The 27,627-nt window shown below is 44.8% G+C and overlaps 1 protein-coding gene and 1 long non-coding RNA gene across 2 annotated transcripts in view; one reads left to right on the top strand and one right to left on the bottom strand.

Annotated features, from left to right (window-relative positions):
* Positions 1-27,627, top strand: part of LOC311031050 — a 544,877-nt gene that overhangs the window by 310,041 nt on the left and 207,209 nt on the right. The gene's annotated exons all lie outside the window — the stretch shown is intronic.
* Positions 4,937-12,644, bottom strand: LOC311010548 (uncharacterized protein; the record flags this gene model as incomplete). Its single annotated transcript, XM_084005091.1, has 13 exons — positions 4,937-6,235; positions 6,325-6,716; positions 7,015-7,224; positions 7,321-8,128; positions 8,405-8,732; positions 8,922-9,487; positions 9,582-9,749; positions 9,863-9,940; positions 10,107-10,214; positions 10,333-10,419; positions 10,505-10,651; positions 11,336-11,523; positions 11,942-12,644. Coding segments are annotated over 13 exons (5,082 nt in total), but the record flags the coding sequence as incomplete, so codon positions are not given.

The following is a 27,627-nucleotide window of genomic DNA, read 5'->3' on the forward strand; positions in this document are numbered from 1 at the left end:
AATGGAGGCTATTTTATTTACCTGTTGCCATGGTGAATCATTGCATCAGAGCTCTATTGATGTGCAGGTTCCACCTACTCAGAGTTGATTGAACTAACTCTGATCAGCTGTTCTGGAAAAACTCAGTTCCCATTGCAGGATAAATCGAATCAGAGTTCAGGGTTAGGCTCATAGTATATTTTAAGCCTTTTTTTTTCCTCAAACAGGGTCGACAGGATATATTTTATTAAGCAAGTAATCAGCAGTTATGACTGAGATATATGAATAAAAGGCAGATATTAAGTTTGTGAAATTTACTTTTTTAACTTTGAAGTGGCTGTACATCTGAAATTGCTTGTCAGAAATTAGAATAAAAGTAAACCATTAAATATAATTTACTACCACTTTAGATGAAGAGTACAAACATGACCATGACCGCCTATTAAAAAAAACAGAAACACACACAGAGGGAGATCGACTTCATTCTCTGCTTGTCATTACTCCACAATATCTTTACATAGAAAATAGCTGTTTGCAGGGGTACTGAGTACAGTGCTTTTAAAGCTATGTTAACAATTTGTTACATATTTTAACCCAAAAATACACATTTATAATAATTTGTGGAAAAATCTGATCACTATTCTGTGGTTCAAATCAAACCATTCAAGCAGTTATGAGATCTTGTAGAACATATTGAGACGAAGCAAGGTTAAGTTCAACAATGTTTTCAAGGTTTAATATAAAGCAAGTGTATATGTATTTACAGATTGAGTTCTTTTATATAATAATAATAATAATAATAATAATAATAATAATAATAATAATAATAATAATAATAATAATACATGTGGAGAAACAGAAAAATGTTAATCATTTAAAACAAAAAAAGCAGTCGAGATTGTTCTATACTAAAACCAGATTAAAAGAAACACACAAATTTAATTTGAATGATAATGGCAGGGACAGTCTGCCTTGTTCCTCAGAAGTGAGTAGGACTTGTTAAGTCTACCTCTGAAATGCCTCTGCTACTATCTATCTATGTTTAATAGTGTAGTCAGTTCTTCCCTCAGGGAAATGTATAGGTCAATGGCCATGTATGCATCCACAGGAACATGCAGATTGTTTTGTGCCATTATGTAGGTGCAGAGGGTGAACACATCATCATCACAAGCAATGTCACGACGGTGGATGCAGTCATCTTCACATGTGATACGATCTTCCTCCAACACCTGGCACAAATAGTCCTCTGTGTTATATAGTTCAGGAATAGCATACATTACATCAGGCCGACCGTGTGGAACATGTTCATTCCTTGATGGACGAATCACGTGGCTGTTCCAGGTCTCCTTGGTTGAATCCAAGTCATCCTGCAGAGGTGACAACAGTAGAAATAATAAAATAAAATAAATAATTAATGACTGTGGAAAGCTGGAAACAGTGACATTTGACAACTCGATTGCCCAACGTACTCCCAGACAAGTGTAACAAGCCCAAAAGTTGTGACACGTTATTTGGCTACTGGAAACCAAACTTGGTCATGAATAAACCAATTATGTAAGGGAGACACCCTTACATAATTGGTTAAGGTGAATAAGTAGCACTGTCTGATGGTAGACAGTGTTTGCAGACATGTCTTTGTCATGTAGCATGCCATGGAAAACATGTTTGAATTTCATATGCTGATATGCAGCAAAAACATAGCTCTATAGCAGGGGTGTCCAATCCTGCTCCTGGAGAGCTACTTCCCCTCATGTTTTAGGTTTCTCCCTGCTATAACACACCTGAGTCGAACGATTACCAAACCTGTGACAAGCTTCAGCTGCTTGATAATGAGCAGAACATTAGAATCAGGTGTGTTAGAGCAGGGAGAAACCTTAAACATGCAGGGCAGTGGCCCTCCAGGAGCAGGGTTGGACACCATCCACTGTCTATTGATGCTACTTGCCTGTATCAAACCAAGGAAGCAGAATAGCATTAGGTTCTTGTCCAGGAAGTCCCCAGCGAAATCACCTTCATCTTTAAGTCGGTGAAGGTGGTCGAGCCAAAAGTCCACACACTCTTTACGGAGAAAGCCCCACCAGCTCTCTATTCTTTGGTTGCTTGTGCTTCTTCCATAAATGAAGCTTTTTTCACCTGCATGATCATCATCATCATTCCGCCGAAGGTACCTTTGCATATCTCGTATAGAGCTGTTTTCTGTCCCCATATCTGTCCTCAGGATACAGGCACATCCACCTACTTCTCCTACTGTCTCGAGGAGATAGCCTCCTATCACTTTTGGGTCACTGCTGGTACAGTACGCATTCAGCCACAGTATTCTTCTTGAGAACCCATCAATAGCTCCATTGATGCATATACCGAAAGGCTTTAATTTGTCATAGGAATCGACATGCCATACAAAATTTGGCCCCTTTGAAAAGTATGCCCGTCTTTTCAACCTTCTACTTCTTCTCATTTCTGTGCCCTCTGGGTCAAGAGTGGATAGAATGAGGCGGACATCCTCTTTCCGTACATGCAATCCCTTCTCTTTGCATTTTTGTGTACATCCACCTGTAGCCATGCAAGGCCCCTGAGCCTTGAAGCTCTTCCCTTATGAACCTGACAATTTCTCCTAAACTGTCAAAATCTTTCCGGCGAAGCAGTCCATTCTTCTTAAGGATTCGTTTTAGGGTTGACAAGCTGAGAATTATCCTGTGTTTTCTACTCAACATGCATAGGATGTCCTTATATGTGAGGCCCAAGTCAAAATAAAGTTTTATAAGATCCAATGTATCCATCGTAGCATGACGGATCAAGGATTGCCTAGAGAGAGAGAGAAACAGGGGAATTTAAAGAGAAATGGACATAAGTCACAAGAACACATCAGACTGGACACAGCTCATAATAAAAATGCACATGACAATGACATAGTGATCCACTTGGCATGCATGTTCTCACCTTATGAATCTGTCTGGCGACTCTCTGGTGGGAGCTTAGGTAAACTAGGTTCCATATACCTTCAGGAGATAGAAACAATAAGGTTTTAGAGGGGACATGACAACTTACAGTTGAAGTAGTAATGCATCAATATATCGCCACACAGTAATGGCTGATATGGGCCTTGAGTGTACTAGACATTCAGAACATTAATATAGCTGCAAAAATATTTTCTCTCTTTCTGTTTCACCACTATGCATTTATGTAGTGAATAAATTGTGTCCCGTTTGTTGTGACAGATGATCCAGCCATATATGCTGTGACTTTTGTGACATTATGTAGGAAAAAATGTACTTAGATTTAAGGTAAAGAAAAGACAGGACTAGAATGAGGTGTGTGGAAAAAGAGTTGTAAAAAGCACAATATCAATAAACACTCTATAGGTCACTCAAGTTAGAAACCATACAAATGGATTGTTTGATTGATACAGTATAGGCTATATAGCGTGCAGGATTTATCTGTACATGATGTTTAAAACGGTGCATTTTAAACTGTAAAAACAATCATCTATAGCCTAATGGTAGTAAGTGGATGCTTTACCGACTGAAATGATCCATATATGACCCATGCGTGACAATACACCGACACAGGTTACATGCGTGCATAAATGTAATATCTTACACATGACACCTTGTGTCCCGGTGTGGGTTGAATAGGCAGAGTAATTGGAAAGCGTTCAACGTGACAACCACAATAAATGCAACGTTACGAAAGCAGTCAATGTACAATGCTAAACAAAATATAGCATTAACTGTAAGGCTACTCGTAAATATTAATACATCGACTTACCTGTGAGGAGCGGTGGGGTCGCAACGTTGAAAGGTAGTAGCTGACGTCATATCCGTAGACGCGGGTTGCCAAATTTAATAATCCGTGCCCTCAGTTTGGCAATCCGTTCCCTCGGTTTAGCAATCCGTTCCCTCAGTTTAGCAATCCGTGCGCACGGTTTGGCAATCCGTTCCCTCAGTTTAGCAATCCGTGCGCACGGTTTGGCAATCCGTGCCCTCAGTTTAGTAATCCGTTCCCTCAGTTTAGCAATCCGTGCGCACGGTTTGGCAATCCGTGCCCTCAGTTTAGTAATCCGTTCCCTCAGTTTAGTAAACCGTGCGCACGGTTTAGCAATCCGTTCCCTCAGTTTAGTACATGGCTTTTTTTTTTTTCTTGACTGACACCAGGGGGGCTCCGTAGTTTTCTTACAAACTGAACAGCTGAAAGGTTTTTCTCTTGTATGAAAGACTAATGGGGAACATTAGTCTTTTCTAATGGGGAACATTAGTCTTTTAGGGGGGGGGAAGAAGGAAGGAAAGGGGGGAGAGGGGGGGAAGAAGAAAAGGAAGGAAAAAGAGAGGAAAAAGAGAGGAAAAAGGGAGAAAAAGGGAGAAAAAGGGGAAAGGGAAGGGAAAGAGAGAAATGTAGGCCTCCATTACATTTTCCACCTATTCCATTGTTAAAAAACAAATAAAAACCGGAGGCTGTGGAGTTTTTTGTGCAATTGTTCAGACTTGGAATGGAACAGAAGGTTGGCGGTTCAAGTCTCACCGGTGACAAACATAACCTTTTTTTTTCATGGATATATTCAAGATCTCTTGCGCAAATATAATTACCCTTGTCCTCTATTTACACACATATGCACTTATTTTAATGGGATTGTCCTTATTACTATGTTACTTTCTATTCCACTATTATTATAGCCATACAGCTATTCACAGCACACCTGTGCATTCTTTAGCAAGCTAATTGTTTAGTTATTATTTGTATTGTGACCTGTAGGCTCAATTTAGCCTCCATCTTCAACCTACAAGTTTTTCAACTATTAATCATTTTGTGTGCATATTATACTGCAATAGTAGTATGTTGCTTCCTCTTGTGGAGTGAATCCGGCTAATGATTCGAATAAGATGACCAGCAAATAAATCTTAAAACATTTGTATGTATATAAACATGTTTATTTGAACAAATACGTTATAACATATATAATATATTAACATGGTTGATCTCTGTTCCTCCTCTCCGCCAACCACTGCTCCTTGGTCAGGGACTCGAAGGAGGGGCAGAAGATCGTCCCCTTGTACTGGCTGTGGCCAGTCGCTGCAGTCCGGGGCTCCCCACACCTCCTACATTTATTGGCCTCCACAGTTCTTTTGTAAGACTTTTTCTTTTGTGGGGCTTGGGGAGGCACTGCTGAAGGGATGGCAAACATAATGAGGGGCTGGGCATGAGGGTAGGGCAACAGGGGGTTGACCGGGAGGAATGGTGTGCTAGGGAGGGATTGGGTGAGGGCAGGAGTGCCGGAGAAAGCAGGGGCCCGGGGGGGGGGGGCAGGGTGGGCAAAAACAAATGGAGCAGCGGTGCTGCTGAAGACATTGGCAGGGGCGGGAGGACGGGGAAACAGCCGCCTCTGTGCTGTCTTAAAACTGGGCCTCGGTGCGGGTGCTGCTGCTGCTGCGGGTGCTGCTGCTGGTGGTGCTGCTGCTGGTGCTGGTGGTGCTGCTGCTGCTGCGGGTGCTGCTGCTGGTGCTGCTGCTGGTGGTGCTGCTGCTGGTGCTGCTGCTGGTGCTGCGGTGGCAGTGGCCCTCTTGTTCATTTTGGCCCGCCCCGCTGTGCTCACCGGGAGGTGGTATAAATAGTTCGCCAGGCCCGGGGTTTGAGGAGCCTCAGCGGGGCGGTCCATACCCGGAGGTAAGACTACAGTGGCCACAGGCACAGGGGCAGGCAGGTCCACACACTGGCACAACATCGAGACACCCTGCCTGGCCATTCTCCTGTTGTGCCACTGGATGAGGGTGGTCTGGTTCACCTCAACCAGCTGCAGGCTGGTGGTGGACATCACGGCCCCGTTGGCCAGGATGAGCTGCCTGATCTTCCGGTAGTCTCTTAGCATCAGACTCCACCTGGAGAGGTACCCCTTCCCCTTCTTGGTAGGGGAAGGGTGGAGGGTGCAGAGCCTGACGCAGATGGCGTCTACCAGGCGGCAGCATGAGGGCCACTGTGCAGGAGATGCACTCGCTGTAATAGTGCATCTCCGCAAACTGTCCACGCCTGACGTGAACTCCCCCTTCTTCTTTGGCGACCTGAAGCGCCCAGTCAGCAGCCTGTCCTGGTGCCGTGCATGGTACACTGCCTTCTGCTGGTCGTAGGGCAGCAGGTCCTCCCACAGGCCGACGATGATGCCTACGTCCCGGTTGCTGAGGGCCAAGCTGGTCTGGCTCCTCAGCCCCACCAGGTACTCGGCTAGGCGGTCCACCCTGTCCAGGCCCGGGATGTTGTTTTCATCCACTGCCTGAAAAATAAAACCATTATAACATTGATGCTGGACAAATAGGAAACAAATAAAAATGTTATGTTTCGCTATTTCTCAAAGGTACTTACCAACTGCTCAACAGGAACCTGTGGGGTGGCACCCGGAGCGGTGACAGCAGCTGACGCAGGTGGTGGTGGTGGTGGTGGTGGAGAAGGAGGAGGAGGTGGAGCAGCGGACCAGGAACCACTGGTGGAGGGCTGAGCAGGTGGAGGTGGTGGTGGAGAAGGAGGAGGAGGTGGAGCAGCGGACCAGGAACCACTGGTGGAGGGCTGAGCAGGTGGCAAAGAAATGAGGGTGGAGAAGGCCTCCAGACTAGCCTCGGTGTCGTCCGTGAAGCCCTCATCCTCTGCCTCGTCGGCATGGTCCTCCAGCAGCTGCTCCGTCTCCTCCCCCTCAGGATCCATGTCCTGAATGCACTTCCCGGTCTGCGTGTACAGGTAGTCAATGCCTATCAACTCTCCTGGGAATGAAAACAATATTGGAATTAGCAGAATAAGTACATCAACATTCGTGGAACCCATATTAATGTTGGTCTGAATATAGATAGAAAGTGTGAAGCCCCCATTAATTATTTGATTATAGCACCTTCTTGTTATGACTTTTTAACATATTTATGATGACAGATTGGACGACAGAATATGCAAATATGTGAATCTAATCTGTTTTGCAGAATTAAAAACATTTTATTTCAAACGTATACAAGCCTGGTCGTCATTTCATGTCCCAGTGTGAAGCATTCAGTATTCAGTGCAACTTACCAGTGTACTTGGTGGGGGGGCGGAAGGAGGGGACAAACATCTGTCCAAACACATTGGTGCCAAATGTGTTCACACAATGTACGAGGTCCCCCGAGTAGCTGAGGAGAGCGGACATCTTCTCAGCCACAGCAGCAGCAGCCCGGTCCTGGTTCCACCGATTCAGCCCGTCCAGCAGGTAGAGCTGGAAGTTCAGGTCATTGGCCTGGGTCCCTGAAAGTAGAGAATATTGTATTATAAAACATGTATTAACAATAATAGTAAATGGTCGTCAGTGTGTTAGACGCTGGTGATGCCAGTAAAACTCACCTGGAATAAAGCGGTTCAGGTGGCAGTGGAAGGACTCCAGGGACGTTGAGCCTCGCGCACACCTGTACTTGGTCAGGACGACGCCCTCCTTGGTGGTGGTGGTGCCGGTCTTCGTGTAAAGAGGCACACCTGGCAGGTCCTGGATGCACTTGACGTGCCTCTTCTGAACCCGCCAGATGTGCTCCATCCTGACCCGGTCCAGGAGGGGAACACCCAGCAGGTCCCTCCCTTTGTCCCCCATCAGCTCCTGCAGCAGGGCCTCCACCTGGCGGATGGTGGCCTCCTCTCCGCGGGTCCTTCGCCTGCAGTACAGCGCCAAGTGAGCCTTGTTTAATCGGCTGTCCACCATAGCCTCAGAGATGCCGGGCACACCCTCCCTCCGAAGCTCCTCCCTCTTGGCGTGGCGCAGAAGGGCCACATCTTCAGGGTCCCACTCAAAGAGGCAGACGGAGAGCTTGGCCATGAAGATGGGGTACAGGGCGTGGGCGTCAGTCGTGCATCCGGCCGCAAGCCGCCGAAGGAAATGCCAGATGTCCAGCCGGATGACGAGGTCTGGCCAGCCGCCGAACCTGGCCTTCAGTTTGCTCTCCCCTCCCGTCTCCTTGCAGCAGCCACAGTCCACGTAGAGCAGTATAGGGGGAGCCACGCCTGCCTCGCTGTAGCGCCTGATGAGGCCTGAAACCATCCGGTCCAGTCCAGGTCCCTCCTGGGCTGTCAGGACGCTGATCAGGACCTGCCCCTTCTCATTGCTGACGGAGGACATCCAGAGTGCCGTCCCTTTGGCGGCTCCAGCCAGCTTTTTGGTAATCTGGAATTAAACAGAATCAACTTATTCAGAGTGCTTTCAAAACAATAATAGAAATTAGAATAAGAACAAAACGGAAGCAAAATATATACGGTACACGAAAGTACATCTAGGAATAAACATATAAAATAGGCATTTACACACGCAAAAATGCACATTAAATAAACATTGACACATTTGTGACTATAACTTAAATGGCTCACAAGCTGGGATATGGTGTTATGAGAAAACAACACATTTCATATATTGTTGAAGCATTGTTGTTGATGTCCTTTTTACCTTCTTTGTAGAATCCATTTTCAAAATGGAGCCAAACGTGGAGGTGATGCTGGCCTTGATGTGGCCCATACGGCTCATCAAGTCCTTCCCGTAAACGGTCAGGAGCCACCTGTTGGTCGGGACTGCGATAGGCTCGGGGGGCCTCTGACAGACCACAGGGAAGAGACTGGGCCTGCTGGCAAAGTCATTGGCCAGCTCCATGTAGCGGGCCAACCGCTGCAGCCACTCCTCGCTGTGGTTCTCCAGCAGCTGTTTGGCCAGGCGTGTGGAGCTGTTGCCGAGGGTCCTCTCCCGTAGCAACCGGATGACTCGGATGTCACACGCATACCTTTGTGGACAGGTATAAGGGTATCAAATTATTAGGTTTTGTTGGACAAAGAGTTTTCTATTGGCAAAATGTTATCAATATTTTTGATCTAATATTGATATTCTATGGGGTTTAGTGTGATCAAATATTGCTATTTCCTGGATTACTGATTACTGAAAAAAGATATTTGCTTTCATGATCTGAACTCACTTGCAGGTCAGGATGAGGCGGAACTCCCCGCGGAGAGCCAAGCTCAGCTGGTCCAGGACGGTCTGGCTCGTGGACAGGTAGTTCGTAACGCAACCGGAAGCGTTGCACCTGAGGGTCTCCGTCACCATCAGGTAGTACCTGTCCACGTCCAGGACCTTCCGTGCCCTCTTGTGGATGCCGGCCCCGGTGAGCTGCCCCTTGCACTTGGGGCAGGACAGCCTCACCTTCCACAGGTGGTAGGGCATCCACACCAGGAGCCGGTGCAGGAAAAAGCGATCTGGTGACGGGACCTGGTTGTAGATGAGGGCAGGAACCGGTGGCTCATACCAGAGCTGGACGTCCGGGCGCAGCCGCTGGTTCCTCCACAGCGCGGACGCAATCCAGCGCTGGTCCTGCTGGGGAATGGTCTTCCTCATTTCCACCGGCAGCCAGAACTGATCTGGAGCAGCAAGAGGAGGAGCAGGGAGGGGACCTGGAGGAGCAGGGAGGGGCCCTGGAGGAGCAGGGAGGAGACCTGGAGGAGCAGGGAGGAGACCTGGAGGAGCAGGACTCGTATCTGATACAACCTACATAAAGAAAATGAAAAAGAACATAAATCATCTATCTGCTACACGCTACAGTATGTAAGACCTGTATAGAGGTTATTACAGTTGCACTAACCAGAGGGGAAGAGCTGGTCCTCACAGCCGACATGACAGGGCTGGACGGAGGCAGAGAGAAAGGGGAGACAGGCCTGAAGAATCTGGGACTGGAAGGGGGCGTCACTCGAGGTGGGGTAGCGGATGGAGTGCTTCTCCCAGCCGGGACAGTGGCAGGGCTGGAGGGACGCTGGGAGAGAGGGGGAAACGGAGCTGATGAAGTACAATTACAAAACAAGGATAGTGTTTGGCTGTATGGCTGTGTTTTTAGGCATCAGGCACAGCTATAGGTACATCCATTACCTCAACAGGCCTCCTGGTCACATTGACATTCGGCTTGGCTGCAGCAGACAAAGTCCCACCGAACCGCGCTTTCTCAAACTGAAAATCAAACAAGAATAGTCTTAATAAAATGGTGTTAAAAATGACATTATACACACCAATACCATACAGTGATACGCATGAAAGTTATGTAAACACACAGATCTGAGATGAGTTGATCATGGCTAACCAGGTGAATGGTATTTAATGTGATGGAAATATTCACCGATGCCAGCGTCAATGCAGGCCTCACAGGGCTCCGTGCAGGCGCAGCTGAGGTGGAGGCTGAGGTAGCTGAGGTGGAGGCTGAGCTAGCTGCAGGACTTCTCACAGACTGACAGAAACAGTAAAACAATTAAACAAGCATTAATACTAATCAATAATGGATTTTGTCCACATCACAAATTGTAAGCCTACAAAATCCATTTATTTCACCAGGCTCTCAATATTACCTGCTGGGGGTGAAAGCCACAGGTACATGCCTGCGCTACCCTTAAAATTGAGGTCTGCCCACGCAGCATCATGGGACACTTCTCAATCTGTAATTAATTGAAATGCACGATTTACTTACAGACACAATCGGTTCACTTTGGAGTTTTGGTTTACTGTTGGGGCAAAGTTTACCTTCTGGTACAGGTTGTGCCACTTGGCCTGTCTCGGAGATGGCCTGTTCCCTGCACTGGAGGGCCAAGTGCCAGAAGAGGCAAATGCCTTCAGGCGGCTCACCCACTCCTCAGACCCCATGGCTCTATGCTTCTTAGTAGTAGACATCTGAAGACAAGGGGAAGAATGGCCAAGTTACCACACATTGTCAAAGACATATGCTATACGTGTGTGTGTGTGTGTGTGTGTGTGTGTGTGTGTACAAACTAAGACTCATATTTGGTATGGGACCGTTAACCTTTACCTAGCTTTACACTTCATGAATCACATGATACAAAATAATCCCTAGTATATCCACATGTAATTTAAAAGGGTCGTTTACCGTAGGTGAATTAAAATGGTCGTTCACCGTATTCATACTACTAGGTACTACTGAGGCTAACATGCATTAAGTTAACCCAAGTTAGTAAAGTTAAACAGATGCTTACATGCTAGTAAATTAACCAAAGTCTGTGAAATGACAAGGAAAAGTATCATGTCCGGACAACTTCAGACAATTCGCACGGTCAGACTTTTGGATTAAACAATACGAGTATTCAGTAGCTAACGAACTAAAGAATTTATAATATCGATCATGTCCGCGATGTATTGTTTCTTAAATCTAAAGCATTTGTTGTGATGTAAATTGCAAACAGTTAGAAGAGCGTACTACGTGCTTACTAACGTTAATACCGCTACCTAACCCTAACCCTTTCCAAAGCATGACCTGTCCGAATTTATAAGGTGGATAATTTCCACGATTGAATGTGTTAAATATGTTAAATGTGTTAAATGTGTCATTCAAATCCTTACCGTGCACTGCAGAGTCGTTTTCAGTAATGCGTAATAACGTGTTTGCGTTACCGATTCCGATTTCGGAACGGCGCTGTCCTCTCCGTGATTGGTCATTCGTACGGAGAAAGCAGCGAAGTGATTGGTGAAATGAGGAGGAAAGATCGAGGAAATCCGATGATTCCCCCCCGCTTCCTGTCTGTGATTGGCTTAGCGCAGGGAGAGAAATGGACAGTGGAACGTGTGATTGGTCAAAAGATATTGGAAATCCGATGATTTGATTGGACGATCCAAAATCTAGAAAGCAGACGGATCGGATTTAGGTAGCGCCAAAGTGTACATCTAAACATCTACTTAATGTAAAAGTTTTCTGACAAACTGAACAGCTGAAAGGTTTCTCTCCTGTATGATTTCTCAAGTGTACGTTTAAATTTCCACTTTCTGTAAAAGTTTTCTGACAAACTGAACAGCTAAAAGGTTTCTCTCCTGTGTGAGTTTTCATGTGTCTCTTTATGTATCCTCCCTGTGTGAAAGATTTCTTACAAACTGAACAGCTGAAAGGTTTTTCTCCTGTATGAGTTCTCATGTGTTCGTTTAAACATCTACTTATTGTAAAAGTTTTCTGACAAACTGAGCAACTGAAAGGTTTCTCTCCTGTGTGAGTTCTCATGTGTATCTTTAAGCTTCCTCCCTGCGTGAAAGTTTTCTTACAAACTGAACAGCTGAAAGGTTTTTCTCCTGTGTGAGTTCTCATGTGTATCTTCATATATTGTCTATTGTCAAATGTTTTCCCACATACGGAGTATCTGAATGGTTTCTCACCAGTACTACATCTAGAATCACTGTCAGGGACTTCATCATCGGTCCAAGCCTTTAAACCTGACTGAGGTTCTCTGGTATCCTGCCAATCATCACTGTCATCAGTCTCAGATGAGTCTTCAGTCATGTCATCAATGTCAGATGAGTCTTCAGTCATGTCATCAGTATCTGGTTGTGGTTCCAGTCCTCCACAGTCCTCTTCACCAGCTTCTGTTTTCATCTGTTCAGTTGAGCTGCTGGCTGCAGCTGAAGCCAGCCCTGAGAACTGAGGCTTCTCTTCATCGTCTTCATCTTCTTCACTCTTCACAGGGACAAGAGTGACTGGGAACTTGATATCAGCCTCCTCCAGCCCTTGAAGCTGCTCTCCCTCCTGACTGATCCGGACTTCCTCCTGTTCCTCTTTGATGTGTGGGGGCTCTGGATCCTCCTGGTCCAGATTGGAGCCCCAGTCTTGCTGCTCAAAGGGAACCTCTTCTTTACACGCCATCAGCTGCTGGACGTCTGCAGGAAAACAGTAACATCACACGGAGATGTTAGTAAAACAGCTGAGCACTTAGTCACAGGTAAAAAAAAACAATAAATGTCAGAACCCCAAATTTTGAATTACAAAAAATGTTATTTTCTAAATCAGTTTTACATAATGTTAGATTTGGCAAACGTGACAATTATTAAAATTATTATTTCTGACAGCTACTCAATATACGGGAAATTGGGGAAAAACTAAATGGATTTCATAGGCGCTACTAGTTTCCCAATGCATGATGGGAAGTTTAGCAGTCACTTTCAATCCAAAGGACACAGATGTTCGTTCCATTGACCGCAGAATTGCTTCCCATCCTCCATAAGAGACCCAAGAACCTGTTGTTCAGAGTTCACCTGGACTCTGCTGAGCCTCCTCCCTCTACTACCTCTCTCCCTCCCAAAAAAAAAACACAAATCTGTATCTTAGCACGTATCTCTGTTGTTTACTAGCTACGGGTTAACTTATCCAGCGGGCGGATTGAAATCCTCACTGTGCTGATAGAGATGTACTGTTGCACTCTTCACACAAATGTACTTATTCTGAGTCGCTTTGGATAAAAGCGTCTCCTACTTAGCTAAATGTAAATGCATTGAGATTCGCCTCTTGGTGTCTATATACTCTTTGGTTCCGGTGAAGAAGACGGAAGAGGAGCAGCAGGGCAAGATGGCGGACGAGCCCGCGGAGACGGAACAAAGGAACGAGGAAAGAAGACAGCAGGAGGGAAACCTGGCTGCCTGTAACATACAACAGCTGTCCTTTATCACCCAGAAGCCCGGCGACAGAACCCGGGTTCGTCGGCCGCGGCACAAAAACAGCGTAGCGGGTTAAGGTGAGGTGGTCTCAACCACATGGAACGGGACTCGGCGGTCCGGTAAACGTCACACACCGAGAGGGATTCATTAAACACGCACGGCAGCTGTCCGGTCTCTGCCCAGACAAACACTCTTACTTGAGATCGCTTCACGGCGCGAGTCCGGTCGGTGAAAGTCCGTTAAGGCGTCCGGCGGGTATGTTACCTCTGCTTCGGAGCTTGTATTGAAACAAATCACGCACACCCATAGACTGCTTCGAAAAATGGTTAAAAGCTGCGCTTATCGGTGCGCGCGCATGTGGGTTCTTCTTCTTTGTTTGGATTTCCGGCAGTTTAGACGCTTCTGGGCGTATTACTGCCCTCCTCAGGAAATCACTCTAAGGATAATATTTCTTCAAATTTTCATATACAGCCCTGTATCTTGTAAAAACTGGAATACTACTTTAGCATCAAGTGGTGATTCTTATTTTGACCCAATAAAGATTTATCTGAAAATGACAGAACTCCCAAATGTGATACACTCTTATATAAAATTCTCCTTTCTGTGGTATATTTGTTACATTTCAATAAAACATGTTCAACTGTTTCAGACTTCCCACACTCACAAAGCCCATTATGATGCTTAATAAAAACATACAAAGATTGATTCAACCCACAATGCCCAAGTCTCAACCTACAGATCACTTGTGGGTTGTCAAGTAGGAGTCGAGACAAGTTGAGAGAGAAAGTAATATTATTTTGAATGCGTCTGCATCATATTATACATCATTTGAAAGCTGCGAGTCTCGTGAATCGAACAAAGCCAGCCGTTTTAGGCTCACAGAGACACATCAAAAGCAAACACAGCGTGTGTGCAAGGAGTGCACAGAAAAAAAAACAATAATTGGATGGCAGTTCCCTACCTTTCGAGCTGTCTGGAAGTTCAAAAACAACATGTAGCATGGTAATCCTGGTATGCAGAGAAAGGTAGGAGTCCAAACAAAACAACAAAAGTAGTCATTTAGTCTTAAGAGCACGCTAACTCCGGTAATCATCCATAACAAGCCATGTTTTTACTTTGAGAGTCTCTGAAGAAGATATTGTTATTGTTTGTTTATCGCTTTGTACCGCTTTACCACGGAGGGCTGACTATGGATGCTGTGTATTTCCGTGTCTGTCAGACTCTTCCGGAAAAAACAAACCCTCTTCCGTGATTCTGCGATCCGAATTGGCTGAACAATCTGTCTCTCAAGTGAGCCAGAGCTTCACTCGCGACAGAAGGCTTGTATTTACTCTTCTTTTGGGTTGTTTTTAGTGTTTTTACGATGTCTAAAGTAAAAGGAAAGACTTTGGAAGACGCCGTAGAGTTTTTCACCCGCGACAGTGATGAATAATTATCAGGGATGCGAGGATGGGAGGAGGGGAGCGGCTGCAGCGCTGATGACAGGAGGAGGAGGATGTTCGTCCCAGGACATGATGCTTTGCTAGATCGGTGAGTATCTAAATACATTTTCAAAATGTTATTATATTATTATTCAATGCGTTTATGAATAAGGAGCACGCTCGATTTTCCAAAATAAAAGTGTCATGTGACTTTGTGGGATATGTTTCATATGTACAGGATATGTGATGAATACAAAGGTGATGTTATTCAACTATCACAGCTTGGTACTTACTTTCATGATGTTCCATCCATCCTTCCATTGTCTACCGCTCATCCTGTATTCGGGGTCGCGGGGGGGCTGGAGCCGATCCCAGCTGTACTTTCATGATGGGTACTGGGGTGGGGAGCAGATAGTGTGTGTTTAGTTGCTTCAGAGGAGAAATCTGTGGTGGTGTAGTGGGTAGCACTCTCGCCTCACAGCAAGAGGGTCCTTCTGTGTGGAGTTTGCATGTTCCCGTGGGTTCTCTCCCGGTTCTCCGGCTTCCTCCCACAGTCCAAAGACATGCAGGATGGGGATTGGTGAATTGATGACTCTAAATTATCCGTAGGTGTGAATGTAAGCGTGAATGGTTGTCTGTCTCTACATGTCGGCCCTGTGATAGACTGGCGTCCTGTCCAGGGTGTACCCTGCCTTCGCCCAATGACAGCTGGGATCTGCTCCAGCCAACCCGCGACCCTGAATACAGGATAAGCGGTAGAAAATGGATGGATGGATGCACCTCAATCAGAGGGTCAGTAATATAATAATAATAATAATATAGCTAATGATTGTTTACTATGATATTTGACATTTGCCGTGGATCAGCCCTTCATCAGATGAGTCATCTGAGAGGACTGGGAGCCAGAGACCACCACCTCCCCCGCTGAAGAGCCCTCCACCTCCACAACAACAACAACCCCTGCTGCTGCTGCTGCTGTCTCCGAAGCCTCCCCAACTGCTGCCAGAGGTGTGAAGGGGAGATCATAGAGAGGAAGGGGGGCAGATCTCAACACACTGCTTACACCAGCAGCTCTGAGGACAAATGGCATGATGTCAGTGAGGTAGATGTTGATCCACCACAGCCAGTTTTCAGGCCATATTTGTTATTTGTTAAATTGTGCACTTCTTTACCAAATACAGCAATTCAAAAAGTAAAGACCATTTACAAAGAAGTTATTTGGTTTGACTGTTCTTCTACCTAAATGGTTATGTTTGTATGTTTTCCGTCACATTACATTCATTTGGATAATGATAAGCTCATTTGGCCACTTTTGGAGAGGTTTTGGGTAACCTGAGAAATAAAAAAAAGAAGAAAAAATAGAAACTTTTTCTTCTTTTTATTAGTAGTAGTTAAAGTATTGGTGAAATAAACAAAAAAAAGTAGAATGATTTACCTCCAAAGACCCATAATGTCATTTGGCACAAAGTGGCCATTTGGAGTCTCCAAACTCAGTCTGGACATTGCCCTACAAAAACCACTGCTAAACACTCACTTTTTGGGTGTTTTTTTATCTACCTTCTACCAGTTGTTGGTCAGGCTTGTGGCTGTGGCTTCATTCAGCTTTTAGGCCTAAATAGCAGAGCCACAGTTAACTCGCTTCAGTGAAAAATAATAAAAATTTAGGTAAGGCAAAAAATTGCAATTTCTTAAAGAAAGTTATGAAAAAAGTCATAGTATAGCATGTTGAAAAAAGTTATGTAAAAAGTAGTAGTATGTTGAAAAAGTCAGTTTGGTATGTCGAAAAAAGTTGTGAAAAAGTCATAGTATAGTATGTCGAAAAAAGTAATAATAATAATAATAATAATTTATTTTATTTGTAATGCACTTTATATTGAGCAAACAATCTCAAAGTGCTACATAAGAAAAAAAAGAAAAGTAAATAGTACAGCATTTTGGACAAAGTTGTGAAAAAAAGTCATAGTATTTTTAAAAAAAGCTATCAGTCTTTGCAGCGCGTCGACACCAGATGAAGATCGTTTGTTTGGACCAAAAACAAAAGCATCAAATCAAGGAACACGAGGTTGTGAGTGAAGGTTCATTTCTACTAACACCACTTATTGATTCAATTAGTGTGAAAATGTGTTTTAAATGCTTGTTGTCTGGTTTTAAACAGCTTTGCTATGTAAGTATATGAGACACTCCAGGAAAAAGCTTTCATACACTGATCAATTCTTAAATGTTCTATTTAGCTTCCATAACACATTTTCTTTTTTTTCATCTGAGATTTCTGCTAAACTCACTAAAAGTTGCCGTTAGATAATGCCTCGATTGCATATTTAAGTATTTCAGAAAACGTTTAACTAAATAATTGACTGGCTGTCAGTAATCAACTGGGGAAGTTTCATGGTGATATCTATTAGTTATTATTATTTTATTTGGCATGCGTGGCGTTCGGGTGACTTCCGTGATTTCGCTTCTTAGAAATTTGCCACACATTTCTATAAGCTTTTTATAACATTTTAAACTCAAGCCCTGCTTTTTATTAGCACTTCATCCATTCGGGCTGTTGTTTTAATCATCGGACGAGCCGACTACAAGTTTTTTGTAGGATACCACTGCACGACTGTGCCGACATGGCAGCACTACAACTACCGGACGCCTAGACAACTCACTGGGCCCAGTCGCTGGGCCCTCGTCCGTAAGTTTTAAACTCCTGGGTGATCAAAAGCTGATTTCTCTATCCAAACGCAGCGGACTCCATTTTGGAGTCCTCGTGTGTATGTTTCTTTCATTTGCATTGCTCCTTAAGCTACCAGTAAACAGATCATACACCCCTGTCAGACCACTCGTTTGCTGCCGCAGTTGTTTTTGTTTCCCCAGCTGCATCCATGGCTTCATCCATATCACCCGCAGAAAACCCACTGCTCATCGAGGCCAATAAAAGGATCGCTTACCTGCTGGAAGAAAATCGCCGACTATCCACTGAGCTCAAATCCAGCGAGTCCTTGCTGTCTCAGTTTATTGATCTGACTCACAACCAGTCACGGAAGATCTCCACACTCTCCACAGCCCTCCATGACACAGTCCCCTGGGAACCATCTACACACCCACACCTATCCGGCTGCTCAACACCAAAAGGAGCTAAACCGAGGGTCCCGGTGGTCCTCTGCTCGACTCCAAACCAGCTAGCAGCCCAGTCGCTCTGGACTGATGTTGTTCAGGGTGCTAAATGGCATCCACCTGCCCCCGGACTTTGTCTGGAGCTCTCAGATCGTTTACGGGCTCCTGTCCACTGAAGCTGCAGCAGCTTTGCCACCGCCAGCTGCTCCCCCCGCCACTGCTGCTGCCGCTGCCGCCTCACCTCCACCTGACGCTCCTGTCGCTGCTGCGGATCAGACGACTGCTCCTCCAGCCGCCGCCGCATCTCCTCCTCCTGCCGCGGATCGGACGACTGCTCCTCCAGCCACCGCCGCCGCATGTCCTCCACCTGCCGCTGCTGCGGATCGGACGTCTGCTCCTCCAGCCGCCACCGCCGCCGCATCTCCTCCTCTTGCCGCTGCTGCGGATCGGACGACTGCTCCTCTAGCCGCCGCCGCCGCATCTCCTCCACCTACCGCAGCTACGGATCGGGCGACTGCTCCTCCAGCCGCCGCCTCCTCTCCTCCACAGGACTCGGGTTCGGATCCACCTGGCCAGTCCACTGAGCCCCAGCCACTACCGCATCTTCAGTTTCCTGGAAATGTGCGTTCTCCTCCCTTGCCATCCACTTGTCATGGATCCCACCGACAAGCTCCTCATCCCCTCTTCCCGCCCACCACTCTCATCGTGGGAGACTCCATTATCAAACACGTCCGTTACTTCAACGCAATCACGCGGTGCTTTCCCGGATCCACTGTGCCTGTCATTTAAAAAAAAAACTCCCTGAGCTTCTGCACTCCCTTCCCTCCACGGTTTCCAAAATCATAGTGCACGTTGGAATAAATGACACTACTTGCAGGCCCTCTGAACTGATAAAAGCTGACTTTAAACTCCTCCTCAGTCTCCTGCACAGCGCTGGCAAATCGGTGTTCATATCTGGCCCCATTCCAACACTGTCATGTAGTTCGGAACGATTCAGCCGGGTCTTCTACCTCCATTCCTGGCTGCTCTCCACTTGCAAAGAACTCAAATTAGGTTTTATAGATAACTTCAATTTGTTCTGGGGCCGCTCCAACTTCTTCTTACTGATGGTATTCACCCAAACCGCCTTGGTACCTCTATGCTAAAAACTAACTTCAGTATCAGTGTCCAGTACTCGACATGTGCCTGACTGTCATCATCACACACCCACGCTGCACTCTCTTCCTCGCCAGTGCCGCCTGCAGCAGCAGCCCCGAATACCGTGTCTACCTCTAGCTCCCCCGTGCGGTCTGGAGTGCAATCTACCTCTTTCCTTGTCAGTGACAGATCCTCTTTTGTTGTGCTCCCGATTCAAACTATTATCTCTGAAAGGAATTCTCATCAGTATCACAGTTCTAAAGCTGTGAATTATTATTACAATCTCATTCAAATTACTGCTTCACTTCAGCATAACAATCATATCACTAAGAAAATTCCCCCTGCTGTTGTTAATTCTCCTATCTCACCCACAGTCTCACAGATTACTACTGTGAACACTGCCAGGAAATGTATTCCATATTTGTCTCGCTCATCCACTGTTAATCCTTTTAACCTATTACCAGTGTCCACACAACCTACTATATCTCAGTCACCAATCATAGACCATACTCCAATCCTACTTAATAATCCACAATATTTCAAGCAAAGAAATGGCCTAGGATTAATTCACCTGAATATAAGAAGCCTTCTACATCGTGATAAACTAGAACATGTTAAAATTCTCCTGTCACAGTCTGATCCTGAGATTTTAGTTGTGTCTGAATCTTGGCTGAAAGAATCTGTCAGTGACTCCTCAGTAGCTCTGGATAACTTCAATATTTTCAGATGCGACAGGGTTGGCAAAGGAGGTGGAGTGGCAATATATGTCAAATCAAACCTTGAGGTTTCAGTCCTAAAATCTGTTTCCATCCCAAAATGTTTTGAGCTTCTCATTTTGAAGGTTGCTCTGGGGAAGAATAGTAATTTTTGTGTTGCTGGTATATATAGGCCTCCTTCAGCTGACTCAAGCTCTATTGATTGTCTAGCCGAAATACTTTCCTTATACCTGGACTTTGAAATGATTGTGATGGGTGACTTTAATCTTGATTGGTTGAGTGGTGCCTCAAATTACCTAAAATAAGTTAATGGGAATCTTGGCTTATGTCAGCTTGTTACTGAGCCTACCAGACCAAATCCTAACAATTACTCACGGTCTACCCTTATTGATTTGATTTTCTCGAACAATAGTAATAGAATCTCTGCTTGTGGTGTATTTGACCAAGGTATAAGTGATCATTGCCCCACAGCATGTGTCAGGAGCATACAGTTGCCAAAAACAAAATCACACACTGTTAAAAGGAGGAATTTCAATAACTTTGACAGCCAAGCTTTCCTCAATGACCTTGCTTCATGTAATATTGAATCAAAAATCCAAGCCACTGACCTCCAAACTGCTACAGACAGCTTTGTGATGACATTTAACTCGTTAGTAGACAAACATGCTCCCCTTAGGAAAATTAGAATTAAGAACCGAGTAACACCCTGGTTCTCACAGGAACTGTCTAGCTTGTTCAAGCACAGAAATTTAGCTTGGTCTCGTGCTAGACACTCTGGTAACTCTCATGACTGGCTCACTTTTCGTCAGATTCGTAACCGCTGTACTACAGCTGTGAGGAAAGCTAAAACCGAGTATTTTGATTATCTGATCTCTAACTCTTCTTCCAACCCTGCTACATTTTGGAATGCAGTAAAACTACTTAAACCTAAAGTTTCCAGTGCTCTGCCGACACACCTGCGTGTAAATGATTCTGATGTCTCAGGCGAAACTAACATCTGTCAAGCATTTAATAGACATTTTGCTGATGCTGGCCTTCTGTTCGATCAGAATTTCAGGTCCACTGTTGCTCCACCAATTATCAGCTCTGATTGTTTGTTTAACCCTTGTTTCTCTCTTAACCCTGTCTCTCAGCAAGAGGTACTAAACCAACTAGAATTGATTAATCCTAGAAGCTCTACTGGTGAGGATAATTTAGAACCATTTTTCATCAGACTGGCAGCCCCATTTATTGCAGAGCCACTTAAATACATATTTAATCTTTCCATCTCTGCTGGCAAATTTCCCCCTGTTTGGAAATCCGCCCATGTCATTCCCCTGCACAAAGGAGGAGACAGGGATAACCCAGACAATTATCGTCCTATCTCTAAGTTACCTTGCCTTGCAAAAGTGCTTGAGACATTGATAAACAATCAACTGAAGGGCTTTCTTTCCACCTTCTCGATACTCAGTCCCCAACAATCAGGATTTAGAGCCAATCACAGTACAACTTCAGCCATCACTCTGGTTACCAATGACATAATCACAGCATTAGACAAGAAAAAACACTGTGCTGCTTTATTTGTTGACTTGTCGAAAGCATTCGATACAGTCGATCATCAAATACTGTTGAATAGTCTACATAACATAGGTTGACATGCTAATGCCTGTGATTGGTTTGCTGACTATTTATCTTCTAGGCGCCAATGTGTAAAGTCTGGTCTAAAGTCTAATTAATTTGAAATTAGTCTTAAATGCAAAAAAGACCAAGTTTATGCTTTTCACTTGTTCCCGAAACCTGGTTTCAAATACACATTTATTAACCATAGATGGCTCATCCATAGAACGAGTCACTGAATATAAATACCTTGGTTTATGGCTTGATGAAAAGCTAACTTTTAAATTGCACATTAATGTCCTTGCCTCCACTCTGCGTCAGAAGGTTGGCTTTCTGTACCGAAACAGAGCTTATTTCCCATTACCCAGCAGGAAAAGAATTGTAGAATCAGTCTTTTTATCAGTCTTGGACTACGGTGATATCATTTACAGACATGCAGCAGCCACAACCCTCAAACCTCTGGATTCCATTCATCACTCTGCTCTCAGATTTATAACTGGGGATAGATATGACACTCATCATTGCTTCCTCTATGAAAAAGTTGGTTGGTCCTCCCTTTCTGACAGACGCATGAAGCACTGGTACATGTTTATCTTTAAAGCCCTTACTGGTAAACAGCCCCCATACATCTCATCTTTATTAGAATGGCGCTCTGGATCCTATTCTACTCGCTCTAGTGGTTTACTATTTCTTAAAGTCCCTTTTGTACACTCAGAGTTTGGTAAATCTGCCTTTTCCTTTGATGCTCCCAACTCATGGAATATTCTCCAACATATTTTGGAGCTGGAGATTATTCCTACTCTTGCTGATTTTAAACATATGGTGTCTGACCTTTGTAATTCTTCCTGCAACTGTTATAAAATGTAATTGTTATGTTCTGCTGCTGCGTGTAAACTCGTCGTCCCTGTAAATGAGGGAAACCTCAGTGACCAACGAGTTAAAATAAAGGTTTAAATAAATTTGTATGCCTTCAAAGTGTATGTAAATAACAATACATAACTTTAAAGTCACTTAAAGTGAGGTCATAGCAGAGGGCCCCATGAGGACTAGACCAGAAACGAGTGTGTGAATTTAACTCTCAGTTCCTGCTTCTATATTCTTCACAAACGTGGCCTGCTGTTGTTTACGAGGACCTTTTTCAGAACACAGTTTGGAGATTCAAGGGATCCATCTTCTCTGGATGCATGGGGCTCAGTTGGTAGAGCGGGTTGGCCAATGTTCGGAGGGTCGCCGGTTCGTTCCCCGCCCTTGTCACTGTGTTATGGTCGTTGTGTCCATGGGCAAGACGCTTGCCCCTCCCTCCCGTGTTTTGAAAATTATCATGTTTATTTTGCTTTTGAGGTGTTGGTAGTACCCTTTTTTTTGTGCGATCTCGTAGCCTAGGCTGCCGAGAAAGACGCGTTTTTTTGACGGCCTGCTTATGGGGCGGGCAGCTAGCGGATCGTGAGGTAAAAACAGATGAATGTGATCATTTATGTTTCGGCCCAGAATCGCTGATACAACCTTTAAAGAGAGTGTGTGGGAATTACTCCCATCTAGTGGTGGATTTCTATTTTGCATTCAGACAAATGACAGACAAAAGAAGCTGGAAAACCCATAAGCCTGAAGTTCCCTCGCTAAGCCCAAATCCTGCTTCCTATTCCAGCCTCTGTTCAGTCAGCAGTTACTCCAATCGGAAACCGATGTCTTTTTGACAGTTATTCCATGTTCTTATCCATGTATTTTGCCTTATTTTCCTGAAACTGCATTAAAGTACCACAGGTAGGCTACATATCAGCCTGCTGTTATTATTTTAACATTGTGACCATTATTATTTTCAAAGGTGTTTTCAATGAAGTCAGTCAGAAGGGCAACATATGAAGTCATACATGTGTGGCCACTACTTTATTGCACTCACATAGTTCATAGCAGCACATTACAGATAGGACACTTCCTGTTCATGCCATTTCAAAATAAGAGTCCCGGATATTCCAGTATAATGTGCTCTAAAGCACACACAAGTAAGTTTCATTCACCCAGACCATCTAGTACAGGCCGCTCAATAAAGTAGGTTACACACACAAATACACAAAAACCAAGGCACTGCTTGAATGGTACAATAATGACGGTTTCAGTTAAGATCCGTGGTTAGTAAATGTAGACTTTTAGGCTTCGCATTCAATTGGTCCGCCATAATTGTCTGCCACACTCTTTTCAGCCGTATTTCCTTTTTTGCATGTAATACGCTTTTTTTCCTCATACATGTCCATCAGACGCTGCAGCTGACTTGGTGAAAAGTCCGCGGCCACACGTCTGCATCAGTAAATCTGTGAGCAACACCGTGATCTACTGAAGAAAGCCGTGAACGTGCATTTATACGAATGATTCACACATGGCTTGACGAAAATACCAAAATATCACAGTATGACGTACAGCGGGGCTAATGCAGCAAGGAAATCACTTGATTGGTCTGCTTCATCAACAACAGTGTTGCAATGGTGACTGATTGGTGGGCTGTAGATTGTAGAAACAATTCGAGTCGAGAGAGAGATGGATTTCATTTCATGTGGTGTTAAACAAAATAATTGTTGAGTTGAGAAGTTTGACTTATCTGCAATTAGGCTCATTGACCAGACACGGTCCAGCCAGATACGAGGTTTCACCGAGTCTTGTTTACAAACTGAGCAGCTGAAACATCTATCCTGTGTGAAATCTCATGTGTCTCTTTACACTTTGAAGGTATTTGAATTGTTTCTGACAAACTGAGCAGCTGAAAGTTTTCTCTCCTGTGTGAGTTCTCATGTGTAACTTTAAGTTTCCTCCCTGCGTGAAAGTTTTCTTACAAACTGAACAGCTAAAAGGTTTTTCTCCTGTATGAGTTCTCTTGTGTGCGTTTAAACTTCCACTTTCTGTAAAAGTTTTCTGACAAACTGAGCAGCTAAAAGGTTTCTCTCCTGTGTGAGTTCTCATGTGTCTCTTAAAGTTTCCTCCCTGCGTGAAAGTTTTCTTACAAACTGAGCAGCTAAAAGGTTTTTCTCCTGTGTGAGTTCTCATGTGTATCTTCATATATTGTCTGTGGTCAAATGTTTTCCCACATACGAAGCATCTGAATGGTTTCTCACCAGTACTACATCTCAAATCACGGTCAGGGACTTCATCATCGGTCCAAGCCTTTAAACCTGACTGAGGTTCTCTGGTCTCCTGCCAATCATCACTGTCATCAGTCTCAGATGAGTCTTCAGTCATGTCATCAATGTGAGAAGAGTCTTCAGTCATGTCATCAGTATCTGGTTGTGGTTCTGGTCCTCCACAGTCCTCTTCACCAGCTTCTGTTTTCATCTGTTCAGTTGAGCTGCTGGCTGCAGCTGAAGCCAGCCCTGAGAACTGAGGCTTCTCTTCATCATCTTCATCTTCTTCACTCTTCACAGGGACAAGAGTGACTGGGAACTTGATGTCAGCCTCCTCCAGCCCTTGAAGCTGCTCTCCCTCCTGACTGATCCAGACTTCCTCCTGTTCCTCTTTGATGTGTGGGGGCTCTGGATCCTCCTGGTCCAGACTGGAGCCCCAGTCCTGCTGCTCAAAGGGAACCTCTTCTTTACACGCCATCAGTTGCTGGACGTCTGCAGGAAAACAGTAACATCACACAGAGATGTTAGTAAAACAGCTGAGCACTAAGTCACAGGTCAAAAAAAACTTGGTACACAAAATAAATGTTAAAACCCTACATTTTTAATTACAATAAATGTTTTACAGTTTTACATAATGTTAGATTTGGCAAATGTGTCTGCTATAGACTGGACAAACAATTACAGTAATTATTATACGATTATTACAATTATTATTGCTCACAGCAACTCAATATATGGGAAATTGGGGAAAAACTAAATGGATTTCATAGGCACTACTAGTTTCCCAATGCATGATGGGAAGTTTTCCAGTCACTTTCAATCCAAAGGACACAGATGTTTGTTCCATTGACCGCAGAACTCCTTCCATCCTCCGTAAGAGACCCAAGACCCTGTTGTTCAGAGTTCACCTGGACTCTGCTGAGCCTCCTCCCTCTACTACCTCTCTCCCTCCCAAAAAATCCCACAAATCTGTATCTTAGCACGTATCTCTGTTGTTTACTAGCTACGGGTTAACTTAGCCAGCGGGCGGATTGAAATCCTCACTGTGCTGATAGAGATGTACTGTTGCACTCTTCACACAAATACTTATTCTAAGTCGCTTTGGATAAAAACGTCTGCTACTTAGCTAAATGTAAATGCATTGAGATTCGCCTCTTGGTGTCTATATACTCGTTGGTTCCGGTGAAGAAGGCGGGAGAGGAGCAGCAGGGAAAGATGGCGGACGAGCCCGCGGAGACGGAACAAAGGAGCGAGGAAAGAAGACAGCAGGAGGGAAACCTGGCTGCCTGTAACATACAACAGCTGTCCTTTATCACCCAGAAGCCCGGCGACCGAACCCGGGTTCGTCGGCCGCGGCACAAAAACAGCGTAGCGGGTTAAGGTGAGGTGGTCTCAACCACATGGAACGGGACTCGGCGGTCCGGTAAACGTCACACACAGAGAGGGATTCATTAAACACGCACGGCAGCTGTCCGGTATCTGCCCAGACAAACACTCTTACTTGAGATCGCTTCACGGCGCGAGTCCGGTGGGTGAAAGTCCGTTAAGGCGTCCGGCGGGTATGGTACCTCTGCTTCGGAGCTTGTATTGAAACAAAAACTTAAAGCCCCACTCATCTGCCCACTGCTCCACTGTTGCAATTGCTCTCTGCAATTTCTTCTGTATATATGCAAGATTCCGGCCCCTTGTCCATAATGCCGTAATGACGTCATCTGCATACAATGATTTGCCTATACCTTGCTCAACCTGCTCAAAAATATCATTAATCATAACATTAAAAAGGATTGGGCTGCAGACACTTCCCTGTGGCGTTCCATTCTCTACGCGATATGTTTTAGAATATTCTGTGCCCACCTTAACCTCTATTGTTCTTTCAAACATAAAATCTAACACCCAGTTGTAAAGTTTTCCATTTACCCCTAATCTATTGAGTTTGATGAGTAGCCCTTCCTTCCATAGCATATCATATGCTTTTTCTACATCAAAAAATACAGCAATCACCATTTCTTTGTTAGTCTGAGCCAGGGGCGAGGCCAGGGGGGGAAAGGTTAGGACGATTCCAAGGGCCCGGCACTGACAGGGGGCCCTTTGAGGGGCTAATAATATTATTTTAATAATGTTGCCCTGTTTAGGTTTTTGGAATAAAATGTATAATTTCGTCTGTTAAAATAAGCAAATTGAACATCCATCCATTTTCTACCTTTTTGTATTCAGGGTCACGGGGGGGCTGGAGCCGATCCCAGCTGACATTGGGCGAAGGCAGGGTACACCCTGGACAGGACGCCAGTCTATCACAGGGCTAACATATAGAGACAAACAACCATTCAAGCTCACATTCACACCTACGGGCAATTTAGAGTCACCAATGAACCTATCCCCATCCTGCATGTCTTTGGACTGTGGGAGGAAGCCAGAGAACCCGGAGAGAACCCACGCTTACACGGGGAGAACATGCAAACTCCACACAGAAGGAACCCGGGCCGACCCGGGAATCGAACCCAGGACCCTCTTGCTGTGAGGCGAGAGTGCTACCCACTACACCACCGTGCAGCCCCCCAAATTGAACATGGTTGTCGTTTTCTATAACATTTTTATAACAACATTTCATGTTGTCATTTACCCCGCCCCCCCTCTCTTTTTGGTACAGTCTGATTCTGGCAGAGCAGGACACGTGAAATGTGTATGCTCAGAGCATGATCAGCTGTTCTGACGTGAGCGCTACCGCTGCTTGCAGGTGCTTGCAGTCGCTAAGCAGGACTGATGGTGGGTCGTTAAGTGAACTGAACTATGAAGTCCGGTCACCAAAAGCGTAAAGAGAAGCAGCAGAAAGCTGAGAGGGAGAAAAAGGGCAGACAACTTGTCACTCAGTTTTTCCCAAAGAAAGGTATTAGTCACTCACCTTGGTGTTTACAATATGCTAGCGAAGGATAGACCAACAGATTTCGTATTAACGTGGTTGGATTAGCCTATCAAGAGAACAATTTACAGTTAGCAGTGCAGTGCCATTTTATTTAAATTCTCTACCTTTATTGCCACGGGAGATCAGATGAATATGTAATGTAGGTCTGCACAAAACTAGATGAACTTGTGTGATAAACTAGGCTAATATGCAAGATAAAATATTACATTATGCTGGTGCT

The sequence above is a fragment of the Eutrigla gurnardus genome, assembly GCF_963514095.1.
Source record: "Eutrigla gurnardus genome assembly, chromosome: 1".
NCBI lineage: Eukaryota > Metazoa > Chordata > Actinopteri > Perciformes > Triglidae > Eutrigla > Eutrigla gurnardus.